At 43.2% G+C, this 18,680-nt stretch overlaps 1 protein-coding gene across 1 annotated transcript in view; it reads right to left on the reverse strand.

The window, feature by feature from the left end:
* Window positions 1-8,200: 8,200 nt before the first annotated feature.
* LOC141157742 (uncharacterized) overlaps window positions 8,201-18,680 on the reverse strand; it is a 126,792-nt gene continuing 116,312 nt past the window's right edge. Inside the window, exons 4-5 of the mRNA XM_073645280.1 lie at window positions 8,394-9,050; window positions 8,201-8,325 (exon numbers count right to left, since the gene is read on the reverse strand). Of these exons, the coding sequence (XP_073501381.1) occupies window positions 8,201-8,325; window positions 8,394-9,050 (782 nt within the window). The remainder of the gene's footprint in view (window positions 8,326-8,393; window positions 9,051-18,680) is intronic.

Raw genomic sequence — 18,680 nt, forward strand, 5'->3', positions numbered from 1 at the left:
AACTTCCCATTGTTTCAGGACACAATACATGCATGCAGCCATGATGAATATTGAATATTAGAAGCACCTAATGAGCCTAATATTGAAGCATCCAATGAGCTTGTGCAAAAGTCTTTGTGAGCAGGGTCAGCGGTCACATCACCCTTTTGTGATTGGTGGATCCTGTGTAATCAGCTGTGTATAGAGGTGTTACCTGACATTGCAATTCTGCCTCTGATGAGAAGACAACTCTTGTGAACTATTACTGAAAGGACAGGAAGTAAGTCTAAAAAAGCTCCAGTGGCCAGTGTGAAAATTGTAAGATTACATTTCTTGTTTTTAATAAAGACTGTAATATTGAAGAAAAAAACACATTGCCAAATTAAAAAACAAAACAATAAATAAATGTAACAGGACAGGCTGTAGATCCCTTCATAGCGAAAGGCCACTGTCCTCCTGGGGAAAACAGTGAATGGGACAAAGCAATACACAAGCACAGTACCCCCTTCATTCTCAGGATTACTAAGTGTAGCAAGTATCACTTATTAAAAATACTTACAAACACTAATTTAGTTGCTATTATTTTATTGCCCTTTACTTTGCTTATAGAAAAGGATTGGTAGGATGACTTGGTACTCTAGAGAACACAGACGTGGGTCGAGGGCTCTGAATACCAATGCTTGAAGGAATTATGGAGGCCATTCTATTTTCCAGGCTTGGATATCTTGGATTGGAAGACTGGAATAAACTTGTTGGGTATAAAGTAGAGCAGGTTAAATCAAGCCATGTAGGTCTATGAATATTGGAAAGCCCCTCAATAGACTGTGCGGCCACTTCTTCTGTAAAGTGTCCTCTCACCACCGGCATCACTAGAGAAAAAAAGATAATGTAACAATTAGTATTGTCAGATAGTACCACTGATTTATGATATATCATTTCTATCTCTCCCACTATTTTCATGACAAGCACTTTTAAAGTTTAGTTTCTGCTTCTTATGCAATTGGACAAAATATAATGGTTATGCTAAACGCAGATATGCATAGCAAAAAAAAACTTACAACGCAAAATTCCTTTACTAATACATATCCTAAAGTAGTCATTTCTACTTGCTAGAAAATATCCACACCTCAAGCCATGTAACTAGTACATATTATTTCATTTTACCTTACTGGGCAATGCCCTTCCTATATGCTCTTATCCTGGAGAACAGATATCAGTATGAATACAATTATGATTACAAAAATGCTCATGGCAAACAACTGTGACCAAGGCCTCATCGCCTTAACTGTGTGAGTTTCTTCCTATCATTCTATATTCTGTGAAGTGTTCCGTATCCTGGACCAAATGCTGATACACAGCATCAGTCACTTGTATATGCACGAGGCTTCACTGAAATGCATTACTGCCATATTCTGGATCTGTGTGATATGGATACTGAGCATAGTTTTGTGTATAAGATATTGGATTATTGCTGGACAGTTATAATAAAAAGAGAGAAGAAATTAAGGCACTCACCAAACTGCATAAAAAACTTTTCCTTTATTTTCAAACTAAGTGCACATCACAGGAGAGAGTTACAATGGCATGTAAAAGTTTGGGCACCCCTAGTCAAAACCTCCAAGGGTGTCCAAACTTTTGCATAGAACCATTTTCCTTTTTGTAATTTATAAAATGTAAAAGATGAAAATATATATATATTTTTGCCCGAAATACAAAAGAAATGTGTCATCTTTAACTTTAGGCCTTTTAGAGATCATTTCATGTTCAACTTTCTTAACTGTTCACAATCACAGTAATTTTGACCAGGGGCACCCAAACTTTTACATGCAACTGTTCATTGCATATGTCTGGGTCTCATACTATTAACTATCTCCTGTGACATGCACTTATTTTGGAAATAAGGGGAAACAAATGTATACAGATTGGTGAGTGGCATAATTTCTTCTCTCTTGTCATTATTATTTATTTATTCATTTATTTGTCTATATACTTTGTCTATTTCTATTTCCTGAGCACCATCACTGCTTTTTCCTCTTAGTCCTGGCAGATCTTATTTTCCCACTGATGTTAGTGTTTGGCTTCTAGCGCTTCCTTCTATTTTTTGGACTTAGCAGACAGCTATAGTAGCATATTATAGGTGACGTTTCACCACGAGTCCCTTTTCAAAAAAAATAATTGTTATTTAACATTGTAGTATAACATAAAACAACAACGTATTCTTTCAGCTCACCCTGATTCATGTGGATGCCACTGTCTTCATTTCTTGAAAATTCAGCAGTACAAAACATCTACAGAGTTTTCCGACTCGTTTCAAGACATATTCCTTTGTTTTTAATCACAGCATGTTTTTCTGTCTAAGGGTATGTGCACACGATGCAGAAATGCTCAGGATTTTTTCCTGAGCGTTTCTGCATCTCTCTGGCAGGAAAAAACGCATGCGGATTGTACATGCGGTTTCCTGCCAGGGACATGCGGAAATGAAGCGGTCATCACTTTCATTTCCGCATGCGGGTTGACAAGCGCTTCCCAAGCGATTTTAGCATCACTTGGAAAGTGCTTGTCAGCCTCTGGCTGAGTTCACAAGATGCGTTTTTCATGCGTTTCCGCGGCGTTTTTTCAGTTGCGTAAACGCCGTGGAAACGCATGAAAAACGCATGGTAGAAGGGCAGCAATGTTCCCCAATGGAAATTAGCATGTGCTGTGCCCATGATGTGGATTTTTCCGCAGCGTAAACGCTGCGGTCAAAAATCCGCAGCATGTCAATTAATTTTGCGGAAACGCTGCTCTTTTGCCGCCATTGACTTGCATTAGACCGCATGGAATCCGCATCACTGTATATGTTGATGCGCTTTTCATGCGGTCTAATGTGCGGATGGTACCCGGGTGTGGATGAGAGGACTCTCATCCAGACCCAGGTACCATTAAAAAAAAAAGAATAAGATAAAAAATATATATATTCTCACCTTCTGACGGCCTGCGCTGCGTCCTGCCGGCTTCCCGGGCACTTCGCGGTTGAATGAAGGACCTTCGCTGACGTCAGAATCATGTGACGGGTCACGTGACGCTGACGTCGGAAGGTCCTACAGTCTTCACTGCCGGCAGCCGGGACCGATGAAGCAGGACACTGGGGGCCATCAGATGGTAACGTATAGATTTATTTTTTATTTTTTGACATCACACACTATATAAATCCATGTCGGTTGCATGGATTTATATAGTGTGAAGTTGACAAGCACTTTCCAAGTGATGCTAAAATCGCTTGGGAAGCGCTTGTCAACCCGCATGCGGAAATGAAGTGAAGACCGCTTCATTTCCGCATGTCCCTGGCAGGAAACCGCATGTACAATCCGCATGCGTTTTTTCCTGCCAGAGAGATGCAGAAACGCTCAGGAAAAAATCCTGAGCATTTCTGCATCGTGTGCACATACCCTAAAACTTCTGGTTTAAAAACACCAGTGTGGGGCAGCACATCTGCTATTCTTGGCTAACATGTGTGTTAGATCTTAGTCATCTACGTATGTAACTCATAAAATACTTTATGCAACATGTAAGAATTTCTGGTCTAGGACCAATATAATATTTAAGAATTGCTAAGTTAAATGAATTTTCCGATGCAAAAAAATCTAAAAACAAGTCTCCATCTATAAAACATTTTTTATAATTTATTGCAATTTAAAATTCCTATCCGTTCCCCAGATATCCCCACTTCCGGCTGTAATTATTATTTATAGCTTATGATGACGTTCTGTTTGAAACTCCCAGAATGCACAGCAGAGTCTAAAACAGAATGGTGAACCCATCACGTCCACTCCAGGTGCAGACCTACTGCTTTTTCTGCCCCTTCTTCTTCTCAATGTACAATATCAAGCATCACAGGCGCAATCCAAGTCTGTGCCAAGCAGAGTGATTTTCTTTACTGAGCATGCGTTGCCCTTTAGGCATTTCTAGAGATATAATTTCTTGTATATATTTTTACAATTTAGCTTCATGATCTCAGATGTATATGTATAATAAATGAACTAATCTCATAAGATATTAGGACATCAATAGTAAAAATCAATACCACAAACACATGATGGCTAACTACTATCCATCCATAGATTATTGAGTAGGTAGTGCTAGTGCTATTGTTCCCTCTCTACTTTCTCTAACTACTTTATTTTTTTTACTTACTTCCTGTTTGATGTTTTGTTTGAGAACCCCCAGTGCATGCTGGGATACTCAAATGAGATGGCATCAGGGGGCATAGGCTGCCATCACTGCCGCAGCCTCTGCCTCAATCCTGAAATGAAGCGTCATCAGTGGCATCTGTTTCAGGGGCTGGGCTAGTCCCTGCTCTATTGAGCATGTGTCGGTTGTCAATTCCAACGTATGCCCAGTAGAATCTTGTCACTGGAATATTATTTTTAATGCACAGTGACAGTGCGCTCCCTCTGATGAGAAGTGATGAGCTAGGAAGAGAGCACACTGTCAGTATGCATTAAAAAGAGTATCACACATTGTCAAAATTCTACTGAATATTGTGAGCATACTGTATGTCACAATATTCTTTTTAAAGCACATTGAAAGTGCACTCCCTCTGATAAGTAGTGACGAGTCGACAAGCGAGCGCACTGTCAGTATGCATTTTAAGGGGGTAAAAAAAATAAAGCAGTTAGATAGCGCAGTGAGAGAACGATAAGGAATTTTTAATTGAAGTATATTAGAAAATAGATTAGATTATTACATTAAATAGACAGCCATTTATAATTAAAATAAATGTTATTTTGGACCACCTGATTAAGCATGGTTAGCAGAACCTGTCACAACCTATATTAGTGTTTCTAAAGTAGAGGTTTCAGATACCAAAAAAAATGTTCTATCGATAAGAACCCAGGAGTAGAGTTTGAAATGCATTGAAAAAAAAAATCAGAGAATGTTCTGTACTGCTGGATTTTAACCATGTAAAATAAACTTGATGCTTTTCTGGATCGATCCTTTTTTCAAGTATAATTTGAAAGCAATTGTCCGTGCACTATGTGGCAGTATATACAAAGATAGTTGGGCATTCATTCACCTGAGTGTGTATAGATTCTGTCCATAAGTATCAATAACATTTTTTACTTGCTCTGTTTGTGTAACAGCTCAAAGTTTAAGCAGTTTAATAAAATCTTTGCTCTGTAAATGACACCAATTTCCATAATAAACTGCAGAAAGTCCCTTAAAGGCTTTTTAGATATATTAAAAAAAAAAAATCCATCCATACAAGAATAACAAACAATCATTAGAATTTCCCAGCTGTTCTCATAACTAAACTGTGAACTCTTGATACCATCCTCGGGCAACTATTTCATAATCTAATATTTCAAGTCGATTCTCTTGATTCATGTGAAAATATGTCCTTAATTAATTTCTGTAGTGCCCCATGGAGCAACAATCTAACTCGACTACAAAGTCTGTCCTAAAACTCTGGCAGGTCTTTCCGCATGCTAAATATTTATAATGTATCCACTTAGCTACTTTTACTCTAGAGAGAGTGAGAATATCTATTAAATCATTATGAACAAAGCAAGCCTTCCTTGCCGAATCATTTTGGGAGGAATACAAGATTACAGGCCGCCTTTGATTTTCTAGGATGGCTTCTTTAGTATAGAAATCCCAGGATCTTGTTGACAAGCTATTACAAATATTTCACCTGAGCTGGCAATGATGAAGTCAAATTGTATCATTTGATGGAAACTTGAAAACTAAAAACAAGACAAATGTACAGACGAAATCCCCCAAAGAGCTGATAACTCGCAGACTTCTGAGAACGGGCATGGAAATGTCTGTGGTTGCAAAGAACAGGAATATTCTAGGATCTGACGTCAATATTAATTCTTATACCAAGTATACCATCCTTGTACTGATGCCAGAATGAATTTATGGTGAGGTTTGGTCTCTGCAACATAATATGTTATTCACTTTGGACAGTTTGTAAAAGACCTGCAGCCATTCACATGATGAATAGAAAACATAAGCTGTTACTGCCAAGTGATGGTTGCAGTAAAGATGTTATATTGTCTCATGCTTGACACAAATGACTACTCATTCCATAAAATATACAGGTCACCTTAGGCTAATACTAGCATTGTTTAGGAATACAACTGTATAGTTTTTTTTTTATACCTAAAGGATTTGGATGATACATGTATTTTACATCAACCCCTTAAAATGAATCTGTCACCGGGTTTTTGCTACCTCATCTGAGAGCAGCATAAATTAGGGGCAGAGCCCCTGATTCCAGTGATGTATCACATAGTTTACTGGGTGCAGCAGTTGTGACTAGTGATGAGCGGACGTCCTTAGTTAACCCTTTAACCGAGCACGCTGAGGTCCTAACCGAATATCTTCAGCATGCTCGAAAACTGTGTTCGAGTCACCGCGGCTGCATGTCTTTCTGTCTTTCGGCTGTTAGCTGCGATACATGCAGGGATTGCCTAACAAATAGGCAATCCGTGCATGTGTCGCAGCTAATAGCCACAAGACATGCAGCCACGGTGACTCAAACACAGTTTTCGAGCACGCCGAAGATATTCGGTTAGGACCCGAGCTTGCTCGGTTAATGGGCTAGCTGACCACATTCGCTCATCACTATTTGTGACACAATCAGAGTTGCTAGATGTAGTATGTAGCAAAGCTCAGAAAGCTAAGTATGCCCACACCAAAGCACTCTATGTACATTGTATATTGACAGTGAGCAGATTATCAGATGAGAGGGCATGGTTGGACCTGGGCTCAAGTGAACTGTAGTCCAGGCAATGGTAATCTCCTGTTGATAAAACATTCATTGTATTGAAACAACATCACGCAGCCTAATAAGTGACACATTCTGAAATCTGCATCTCAGCCCCTACCTCACGCTGCCCTCCAATTACATAGCAAAATCCTACTGACAGATTCACTTTGAAGGAAATCTGTCAGAAAGAACCACCCTTCCCAAATTGTTTATATGGTCATGTTGCTCACTGAAAGACAAGATCATCCTAACATTTGCTTGAATGTTGCTCCCTGACTGAAAAATCGCTAATTCATATTGAAATAAATCTTAAAGGGAATCTGTCACCAGATTTTTACCACCTAATCTGAGAGCAGCATGATGTAGGGACTGAAACCCTGTTTCCAGCGATGTGTCACTTACTGGGTTGCTTGCTATAGTTTTGATAAAAAGTTTTATCAGCAGGAGAGATCATCACTAGATGTTTAGTAATCCTGCTGCCAGGTAGTCCTCAATTTTCATGACCTCTGTATAACCATGCCCCCAGCAATGATTGGCCGCTGTCTGCCTATGCACAGTGTACACAGAAAGTTGCCAATCAGTGGTGTGGGTGGGGCTATACAGAGCTCAGCATACAGAGAACTGGTAGATCTGCAGCAGATAAAACAGTGATTTTATCAAAACTGCAGTGAATAGACCAGTAAGTGATACATCGCTGGCATCTGGTTTTCCACCACTACATCATGCTGCTCTCCGATAAGGTAGCAAAAATCTGGAGACAGATTCCCTTTAAGTGCTCGTTGAGTGTCAAAGCACTTCCCAATCCTTTTACTTATGTCCTATGTGCTATGAAAAAAAGCACATAGGACATAGCTATTGTACTATGAAAAAAAAATATTGCCAAAAATGTAAAAACCATTTAACACAAAATCCTGATTTAAACAATAGCTCAATTTCTGTTGACAACTTATCTTGAAATTTACTACACATTGGACCCATAATGCAAACATATATTTTTAGTTTTTAGGGTTAATGCTGCAGTATAAAGATCTAGTAAAGATTATACTACAGCAGTGGCATGGTACGCCATGAGTAATTTGTATAGGCACCAATTAATTGACTTCCTCTACATGGCTAAATGGTTACACTACACAAATAGTGTAGCTATTGAATCATCTGGAGCTCATGATGGTTTTTTGAGTGCAATTTCTATCATTTACATACATACAATATTACTTTATGCTTGTAGTAAACATATAATTCTGGTATCAATTGCTTTAAAAAGTTGCAAAAAATTTGCAACTTTCAGTGTTCTCATCCCAGTTTTTCCAAGCTCCACCAAAATGGGACTTTGGTACGTCGGGGGCATGACACCACAGCTTTTCTAATACATTACGAGCTGTGGCATTCCTTGCACCAGAAATCTTACTCCAGTTCTGGACTAGAATAAGATTCTGGCATGGCGCTGGAGGCAGACGCCACTCATCAGCGATCCAGATTCATGAAAATGTGAGCACCTCTTAATGAATCAGGAACATCTGACTTTAATACGCTCCCTCGCCAAGACCAGTGAGAACTTTGCCGATCTTGATGAATTGGGGCCAAAGTGTCTACGAAAACAAATGTAGTCAACAGTTCCATTCCACAGAATTATTTCAAATACTATACATGAACTCACCTGGACTTAAGAATGGGTTTGTTCTATGATATGGTCTGTATGGTACAGTTGACAAAGGACCAGTGGGCACGGTGGGTTGATTAAGTTCATTGGACGGTATATATGACAGTGTTGAACTTGAACAAGTTGGATAGTTTCTCATTAGCTTGTTAGGCATCTGGGCATTAAATGCAAAGCCTGTATTGATGGTCAATTGGGAAAAAGTAGACCCTTGTGGCTCTTGCACAGAGTCTCCAACTGTTCCTGGAAGATTTTTGGGTTCATTTCCCCAAGGACACAAGGAAGCCTTTGCTGGTATTGACAGAGATGCCATAGGTGTTGGTGAAACATTTGTCCAAGGGATTCTATCTTGTTTTGGGGATGTGACGGGACTCTTTATTTGTGAAACTGTGAAATCAGATGGAAATGGCTGACTGGAGACTGGGTAATCTATTTTCTTCAGCTCATCAACCCAAGTGACCATTTTTGTTTGACGTTTTTTGTCAGGTTTGGTTTCCTTGATGTCTTTCATGCTTTTGGTACTATCCACAGCTATATTTCCATGCACTTGTTTTGGGAAAGACTTGAGTGTAGAAGATGGTACTGGTTGAAGTTTTGTATATTCAGTGTCTTTTTTGTTTCTTAGAATAACTGATCGGCATCTTGATCTTTTGAGATCTAAACAAAAATAAAGTGTAAACATAATTTCTCACATTTAATGCTAATTCAGCTAAATATTTGTAGAAGATCCAGTATCTCAGATTTAACATTGTAACTATTGACCTGCTGAGGCTGTAGTCATATCTGGGCATTGAAGGAGCCTGTAGGAGCCAACAAATCGCTCTTTCTGTTCAGATGTGAAGACCAGTAGTAAAACTTCAATGTGATAGTTTTAAGGCCTTGTTATTGATTTAGCATTTTGGGCTCAGGAGTTTCAAGTTATGCCTCTAGACAAGGTCTAGATGACTTCAGAAAGTCATATAATACTCAAGGTAATGTCTAAGGGTTCACAATGGAACCTTCAACCCTATAGTTTCATGGCCAGTTAAATTTGTGATAGACAGTGGGAAACATTTATGCACACCATAGAGCCAGTAATATGGTATCCTGTTGCTGAAAAGGTTGATCCAAAACTGTTATTAGTAACAAATCACTAATTATATATGAGAAAGGCAGATTATTATTATTTATTTTTAGTAAAAGGGTTACATACAAATATAAATGATAAAGAACAAACTAATACAGACAGACTGGTACAGAAAGGAGAGGGCCCTGTCTAATTTTACATGATAATGGGGAAAGGACAGTAGGTTGGTACATTTTGTAGAAGTTCCGGTGTTGGTGAGGTAGCAGTGGGGTCATTGCAGGCTGTAAGCTTTCATGAAGAGATTTCAAGTTCCGTCTGAAAGTTCCAAATGTGGCGGACAATCAGACGTATTTGGCACAGAATTCCAGAGGATAGAAAATACTCGGGAGTAGCCTTAGAGGTGATTGGTTGAGGAGCATATAAGTGTGGAGGAGAGAAGGAAGTCTTTAGAGGGCCGGAGATTACGTGTTGCAAGATATCGGGAGATTTGTTCAGAGATTTACGTAGGAGACAGATTATGGACGGCTTTGCAGGTCAAGGTTAGTATATATTGGGGAATTGGGAGCCAATGAAGGAATTTGCAGAGGGGAGAAGCAGAGGAGTAGCAAGGAGAAAGGTGGATTAGTCAGGCAGCAGAGTTAAGGATAGAGAGGAGAGGTGTGAGACTATTAGCTGGGGGGGGGGCCACAGAGGAAAATATTGCAGTAGTAGATGTGGGAGATAATGAGGGTATGCACTAACATTTTAGTAAATTCAGGGTTTAGGAAAGGTCGGATTTTGGAAATATTTTTGAGTTGGAGGTGATAAAAGCTTGGATGTGCGATTTGAAGAACAGGGCAGAGACGAGGGTTACTCTGAGGTAGCAGAAAGCGTGGTGTTGTTAATTGTGATAGATAGAACAGGTAGGGGAGTTAGGTGAGATGGAGGAAAGAGTTCAGTTTTGTCCATATTGAGGTTTAGAAAGTGTGATGGGAAGAAGGAGGATATGGCTGATAGATACTTTGGGATTCTGGACGGCAGAATAGTGATATTTGGGACAGAGAGGTAGATCTGAGTATCATCACCATATAGGTGGTACTGGAAGCCAAGGGACTTTATGAGTTTTCCCAGGCCAAAGTTATAGATTGTGAAGAGTAGGGGTCCCAGGGTAGGGCCTTGAGGGACACAAACAGAAAGGGGGTGGGATGAGGAGGTAGTGTGGGAGTGGCAGAAGCTAAATGTGTGGTTGGAAAGGAATGAGGAGATCAAGGACAGTGTAAGGACTTTGATGCCAAGGGAAGGGAGTATTTGTAGTAAGAGGGAGTGGTCGACTGTGTTGAAGGCAGAGAACAGGTCAAGAAGGAGGAGAATAAAGAATTGTCTGTAGCTTTGGCAGTAAGTCATTAGTAATTTTGGTCAGGGCAGTTTCTGTGGAATGGTGGGGACAGAAGCTGGATTGTAGGAGGAAAGTTCAGCATGGACATGCTGTTTAAGGAGTTTGGAGGCAAATGGGAATTAGTGATATGGGGCGGTAGCTGGACATAGAGGTCAGGTCGAGGGATGGCTTCTGCAGGATAGGGGTGATCGTGGCATGTTTGAAAGCAGAAAAGTAGGTACCAGAAGTTAGCAATAGGTTGAAGAGATGGGTTAAGGTGAGGATAAGTGCGGTGATGAGGTGGGATGGGATGGGGTTGAGTGCACAAGTGGTGAGGGGCACTTTGGAGAGGAGATGAGTAAGCTCTCCTTCAGTAATGGTGGGGAGGAAGGTTATGGGGGAAGTGCAGTGGCCTGTGATGAATAGGGGTTGTGGTGGATGGGCAGTAAAGAGTTGCCTTGTTTGGTCAATCTTATTTTTGAAATGTGTGGCAAAGTCTTCTGCAGAGATGAGGGAGGTCGGATGGGAGAGTGGAGCACAGAGGAGGGAGTTAAAGGTGTTAAATAGCTGTTTGGGGTGGTGGGATAAATAAGATACAAGGGTGGTGAAGTAGTCTTGTTTAGCAGAGGTGAGGGCCCACTTGAATGATAAAGTTGCTTGTTTAAGTGTGGTGAAGTCTTCCTGTGAGGGCATTTTCTTTCAGTGCTACTCTGGAACCCTGGACACTTGCCAAAGCTTTTTTGTGAGGTTGCTGTGCCAGGGTTGTATATTGATTGGTCGCACTCTGCTATGCATGGGAGGGGCGACAGAGTCAATAGCTGATGCGAGTGTGGCATTGTAGAAAATGGTGACACTGTCTGTGTCGCGGAGTGAAGATACGGAGTATAGTGGTAGAATAGAATCAGAAAGCATGTGGATGTCTAGGTGTGTGAGGTTTCTGCGGGGGTACGCTAGTTGCTGGACATGGGGGGCAGGTGAGATGGAAAGGGATGCAAATGTGAATAGATGGTATTCAGATAGGAGGAGAGGTGAGGTTGTGAGGTTAGATAGGGATCTGAGGCAGTTGAAAATAAAGTCTAGTATATGTCTGTCTGTGTGGGTGGCTGTGGAGGACCACTGAGTAAGACCAAAGGGTGAAGCAAGCGACAGGAGTTTGCAGGCTGCAGACTAGCAGGTGTCAGTGGGGATGTTTAAGTCACACATGATGATGGTGGGAATGTCAGCAGATACAAAGTATAGATGTCAGGTGGAGAAGTGGTCAATAAAGGCGGTTGCCCGACCTGGGGATCGGTATATGACGGATTATGTATTCTTTTGAGTATCAATCAACCAGAGAGAACATAGTGTGTGTAATCCTTGCAGGTGTTTAGGGGTCACTCATGGAAGAGGGGAATTTCAGGGATATATAACATTCAGCTAAAATCTGTGCTGAACACAGCAGCCCCAGACATTGCTCAGTGGCCGCTATCAAGCTCTGCCGTTTATCTTTTATCCCCATTCACTTGACTGGGTGTTAAACATTCACTGCAGTCTATCTCCCATTCATTTGAATGGAAGATAACAGCTGTACTTGACATTAGAGATGAGTGAATGTTTCAATATTCAGTTCGTATTACCATTGTCGAATCTGCAATATTCGCCGATTTATTTGCTGAATATTCGCTGAACATAGCTGAACGCCATAGGATTCAATGGGGGGCAAAAAAATGCATATACAACACCTTCAAATGGGCCCAAAACCTGCCAAAACACATCAAATTAGGGGTAGACACCTGGAAAGTACCATTAATTGACCCACAGTACAAGTACTATAATTATTATTATTATTACAGCGACATTTATTCCGTGGCGCTTTACATGTGAAAAGGGGTCACCGTTGGTGACTCACCGGCTGGTACAAGTGGAGAGAAGACCCAGCCTACAAGGGTATACAAACAATCTACAAGGGATGGGTGAGGATACAGTAGGTCAGGGTACAGCTAGTCGTGCAGCGGTATGCTGGAGCTAGGTTTACCGTAGATTGTACGCTTGTCAGAAGAAGTGGATCTTCAACTTCCTTTTCAAGGTTTCCACAGTAGGCAACAGTCTGATGTGTTGGGGTACAGAGTTACACAGTAGCAGAGATGCACGAGACAAATTTTGTATGCAATTGTGACAAGAAGAGATAAGAGGGAAGTAGAGAAGGAGAACTTGGAAGGGTGGGAGGTTGCATGCAGGTAACTAGTACAGGGAGACTAGGTCACACATATATGGAGGAGATGGCTTGGTATGCCAAAGTTAGGCTTTTCAACTGGAGTCTCTGGGCAACAGGGAGCCAGCGCAGGGATTGACAGAGGAAAGAAGCCTGGGAATAGCGGGGTGACAGGTGAATTAATCGGCCAGCACAGTTTAGGATAGATTGAAGGGGTGCGAGAGTGGTAGAAGGGAGGCCACAGAGCAGGAGCTTGTAGCAGTCGAAGCGGGAGATGATGTTGCACTGGTGTTTTTCTAGAGTCATGGTTGAAGAATGTGCGGATCCTCGAGATACTTTGGAGTTGGAGTCAGCAGCAAGTGGAAAGGACTTGGATCTGACGTTTGAAGGACAGATCAGAGTCAAGCTTGCAGAACTGGGGAGAGTGGGCAGCGATTCACTTTGATGGATAGGTCAGTTCGGGGGGATGAATGAGATGTTGGAAAGATGATGCATTCGGTTTTATCCATGTTAAGTTTTACAAATCTAGCAGAGAAGAAAGATGAAACAGAGGACACACATTGTGGGATTCTGCTTAGTAAGGAGGTGATATTAGGTCCATAGAGGTAGATCTGTGTGTTATCAGCATAGAGGTGATACTGAAAGCCGTGAGACTATGAGCTGTCCCAGGTATAGATGGAGAAGAGCAGGGGTCCTAGAACTGAACCTTGGAGGACACCGACACATAGGGGTTGAGATAAGAAGGTAGTGTGTGATTGGGAGACATTGAATGTCCTGTCGGTTAGGCATGAAAAGATCCAAGACAGGGCCAAGTCAGTGATGCCGAGAGATGAGAGTCTGTAGTAAGAGGGATGGTCTACTGTGTCAAGGCAGGATGACTGATTTAGGAGGTGGAGGACAGATGAGTCTTGCTTAGATTTGGCAGTTAGTAGGTCATTGGTGACTTTAGTCAGGGCAGTTTCAGGTGAATGGTGCGGTCGGAAGCCAGATTGTAAGGGGTCAAAGAGGGAGCATGAGGAGAGGTGGGAAAACAGTTCAAAATGGACGTGTTGATCCAGTAGTTTGGAGGCATAGGGGAGAAATGAGATGGGGCGATAGCTAAACATAGGATGGGTCAAGGGAGGGCTTTTGGAGGATAGGTATGATTGAGGTATGTTTGAATCATGAGGGGAAGACATCAGTTGTTAGTGACAGTTGAAGAGAAGGGTTAGGCTTGGTTTGAAGACTGTGGTATGGTTTGGAATGAGGTGGAATGGTATTGGGTCAAGTTCACAGGTGGTGAGATGTGATTTGGAGAGTAAAGATGATCTTCCGTGATGGCAGAGAAACTGGTTTTGGAGGAGGAGAGTTGAGTAGTTATGAGGAGGGACTGTTGGGACTTTAAGCAAAAGCTTCGCTCTATGTTGTCAATCTTCTGCTTGAAAAATGAGGCAAAGTCTTCAGCTGAGATAAGAGGAGAGGGAGGGGGAGCTGTTGGACAGAGGAGGGACTTGAAAGTACTGAATAGCTGTTTAGGATTGTGAGACACGTATGATATGAGAGATGAGAAGTAGGTTTGTTTTGCTGCATTGAGCAATTGTGCAGCATTTTGAAAACTTCTGTTACTGGACTCCACTCTCTTTCTTTGGCAGTCGCACAGCAGTGCACCTTGTAGATGAGGGCCAGGAAGAACATGTGCTCCAGTAGATGACAGGCGCTGCATCAAGTGGCCTCTGCTCTTCTTCCTCCACCTTAATATCACACACAGTACAATCCTCAGAGGTGGCACCCCAATTACCGTTGTTTTCACCCGCGTCACAACTCTCCAATAGTGTTGAGCCACCCCCGTAGTGTTCGAGTTCGGTTCGGTTCGTCGAACACCCGTGTGTTCGCCGAACTGTTCGTCGAACTGTTCGTCGAACACCTTTGAACACCGTTAAAACCAATGGCAGGCAAACAAAAACACATAAAAACACATAGAAAACACCTTCAAAGGTGTCCAAAAGCTGACAAACTGCTCAGAAGACATAACTAACACATGGAAAAGTGACAAGTACATATAGTCATGCGAAAATAAAAGAGGTGGAGGAGTAAAAGGAGGGGGAGACACAGATATAGGCATGTCATGCCCTTCTAAAATCCAAAAAGTGAGAAGCCGACACGGCCAGTCCGCTCCTGCCCGTGCCACCTCCGTGTCGCCGGGTTTGTGCCAGAGCCGCGGTGAACCCTGACGGCCAGCCCCCCTCTCCCAATACTGGTGCCTGTCCGCTGGTGGGTCGAGCGAGCCCCCCCTGTGGTGGAGGCAGCTCTAAGCTTTTTAATTTAAATTGTCTCTCTAATTTGAATGAATACACTTTAAATCCATTTACAAGGATCTATTGGAGGGCAAGTCTCATGCCAGCAGCCGCGGTAATTCCAGCTCCAGTAGCGTCCACTAAAGCTGCTGCAGTTAAAAAGCTTTTATAAGGATCGAGCTCGGCTGTCCACCGCAAGGCATCCTACTGCCAGTCCCAGCCCCTATGCCTTGGGGTGCCTCCTGATGCTCTTCACTAAGTATCCCATGGTCCCGAAGCATTTCCTTTGAAAAAATTAAGTGTCTAAACTACAGGTGGTGCAGCTTGCTTAACAGCCGGGATAATCCGCTCACTAGCAGACACTGCTACTAGGCACAAAGTATTTCCTGGGCTAGATGCAGTTAAAAATTTGTAATTAGATACTCTCGTTGGATGCTGAGAAAGCATTCCATAGAGTCTCCTGGCACGCCATATATGATTCTCTTAAAAAGCTTGGGGTAGGGGTCTAGGGGACCCTTTTATAGCCAAAATCACGGCCCTGTATCGCAATACGTCACCTAGGCTGAAGATAAATGGAACTGTAGCACCCTGAGGGCTCGGTTGCTACAGACGTATTGCACCTCACCCAGAGGTGTGATATCTCACTCTCAGGTAAGGATGGAGTGTGGATCAGGACCCGACACCTGCATGCATTACACCACATTGCCGTGGGGCAGGGCGACCAATATGCCCCTGAGATGGGCACGACAGTCCCTTTCCCTGGCTGGAGTGGGGGGAGGGAACACTGAGGAAGGGGAACCCTGTAGTGCAGGAGCAGGGAGGAAGCAGTTCCTGGGTGCATTGAGAAGGGAGTATAAAAGGTGGGCACCATCTTAGTTCAGTGCAGAGAAGTCTGATCAGAAGTGGCAGGGAGCAGGGGCTCTGCATGAGCTCTGCTCCGGAGGCGGGCCTAGTAACAGAGGCCCAGGCCTGGAAGAGGGAGAAGGAAGGAAGAGGAGCGGAGAAGGCTCCAGGAACGAGGAATGAAGGGATCCCAGGGGTGCGGACGGGCGAGTCGCCACCGCACGCCCGAATCCACCTGCGTGGAGGGGTCAGGCCAGAGGGGGAGACCGGTCCCCGAACTAGTGGAGGCAGGAAACGACCCTCAGCTAGAAACCAGAGGCTCTGACATTTTATGTGGCGCAGCCCCTCGCTACACCCGCTAGGAAGGCACCACATAGGGTCAGGGAAACTGGCGCCAAGTTTACCAAGAGGAGGCCCGAGGCAGCCAGACAGAAGTGTTGGTAAGAAAGGCCAGACAAAGGACACACAAAGGGGGTCCTGTGAAGTGCTCCAAAGTTATCTGGGAGTTGTCTGAGCCCCTCACCTGGTGAGCACAGTACGACGTGGGCAGCCGTTACCTGCAGACGTGGTCTGGATAATAAGAACTGTGAGTAAAGGCCCTGAACTGCATCACTGACTCCGTGTCGTTACTGCTGCTGCCCTGCACCATCACCCCCATCCTCCGCATACACTGCCCTGAGGCTATACTCCTCCCGTGGGGAGTTATGCTACGCTCTGCTGCACCCACAACACCAGCCTCAGTGGTCTGCCCTGTAGCGGCGGTTCACTCTGACCGCAATCCACGGGTGGCGTAGTCGGACATTTAAACATGAAAACCACATAAATAGTTCCGCCACTGGTTTGACCGCCCTGAGCCACGGAACCGGGTCGCCGCCACGAAGACTACAACCACCAGCATCCACCAAAAAGGGTCCGGCTCCGGGTGTCCCAAGGCCCAGGGGGTGCGTCAGAACATTTTCATCACCTTTCACAATCACCAATGGGACAAGGCAGTGATGTCCTCTGTCCCCTCTCTTATACATCCTAGTGACGGAGCACCTGCTCTCATCAATTCGCCATAACCCCAATATTAGGTGGATTGAGGTGGGAGGCACCGAGTACAAGTGCTCTCTATTTGCTGATGATGTCCTAGTATATATCACTCAATCACATATATCCATCCATGCTGTTATGGCTGAAATAGATCACTTTGTTACATGGTAAAATTTTAAAATCAATGCAGCGAAGTCTGAGGCCCTCGATGTCTCCCTCCCCAAATCCATATAGGATTCCATCCAGTCCAACTTTCCCTTTGCCTGGCCCTCACAGGGTATCAAATACTTAGGAATTCCTATTCATAGAGACCTCTCCCATCTATGTTATCTTAATTTTGGGCCCTTTATTGAACAACTCCATACAGACCACGGTTGGCAAGTTAGAACTGTAAGATTCACTACGTGAACCACTGGTGTTTTGTGGAAAAGCACATGTACACTGCGTTCCAAATTATTATACAAAAAGTGTTTAGGAGTGATAAGGGAAGAATTTGTTTGTTTGTCAGTTAAACTCATTGATGGTGATGTGTGTCAGGGCTCTTTATATCACTGTAAGCAATTGCAGACACCTGTGCTAATTAGTTTGGCAGGTGTGTCCAATGAAAGGCAAGACTACTTAAGAAGGCTCTCTCACATTATTAAGCAGCCTACATTTTCTGCCAAAATAGGAAAGAAAAAGGATGTGTCGGCTGCTGAGAAGCAACAAATTGTGGAGTGTTTAGGTCAAGGCATGACTACAATCAACATTGTGCGATGATCAGGATGAAGTGTCTTGGCAATCAAGAAGTATGTAGCTGATTCACAGTACACACGTGTGCGTGCTGATAAGGGCAAATTGAGGACTCTTTCCTACAGGCAATTACGTCAGGTTGAAAGAGCAGCGGCAAAAAAGCCTTGTCATAGCAGCAGACAAGTTTTTGAAGCTGCTTGTGCCTCCAACGTCCCCCGAACAACAAGATGCAGGGTCCTTCAGAGGTTTGCAGCTGTGCATGCGCCATCCTGTCGACCTCCTCTATCCACTTCACACAAGCAGAAACGGCTCCAGTGGGCCAAACATTACATGAAGACTGATTTCAAAACTGTTTTGTTCACGGATGAGTGCCGTGCAGCGCTCGATGGTCCAGATGGATGGAGTGGAGGATGGCTGGTTGATGGACACTCCACGCAAACACGGCTACAGCGCCAACAAGGAGGAGGTGGAGTAATGTTTTGGGCTGGAATCATGGGGAGAGAGATTGTCAGCCCCTTTAGGATCCCTGAAGGCGCTAAAGATGAACTCCATAATGTATGTGGATTTTCTCAAACAGCACTTCCTGCCATGGTTCAAGAAGAAGAACCGTGTATTTCACAGCAAGATCATTTTTCTGCATGATAATGCACCATCTCATGCTGCACATAAAACATCTGCATCTCTGGCTGATATGGGCATAAAAGGGGACAAACTTATGGTGTGACCCCCATGCTCCCCTGACCTCTACCCCATTCAGAACCTTTGGAGCATCATTAAAAGGAGTGTCTATGATGGC

The sequence above is a fragment of the Phyllobates terribilis genome, unplaced genomic scaffold (assembly GCF_046119375.1).
Source record: "Phyllobates terribilis strain yellow unplaced genomic scaffold, ASM4611937v1 Scaffold_8__6_contigs__length_399053987, whole genome shotgun sequence".
In the NCBI taxonomy this organism is placed as follows: Eukaryota; Metazoa; Chordata; class Amphibia; order Anura; family Dendrobatidae; genus Phyllobates; species Phyllobates terribilis.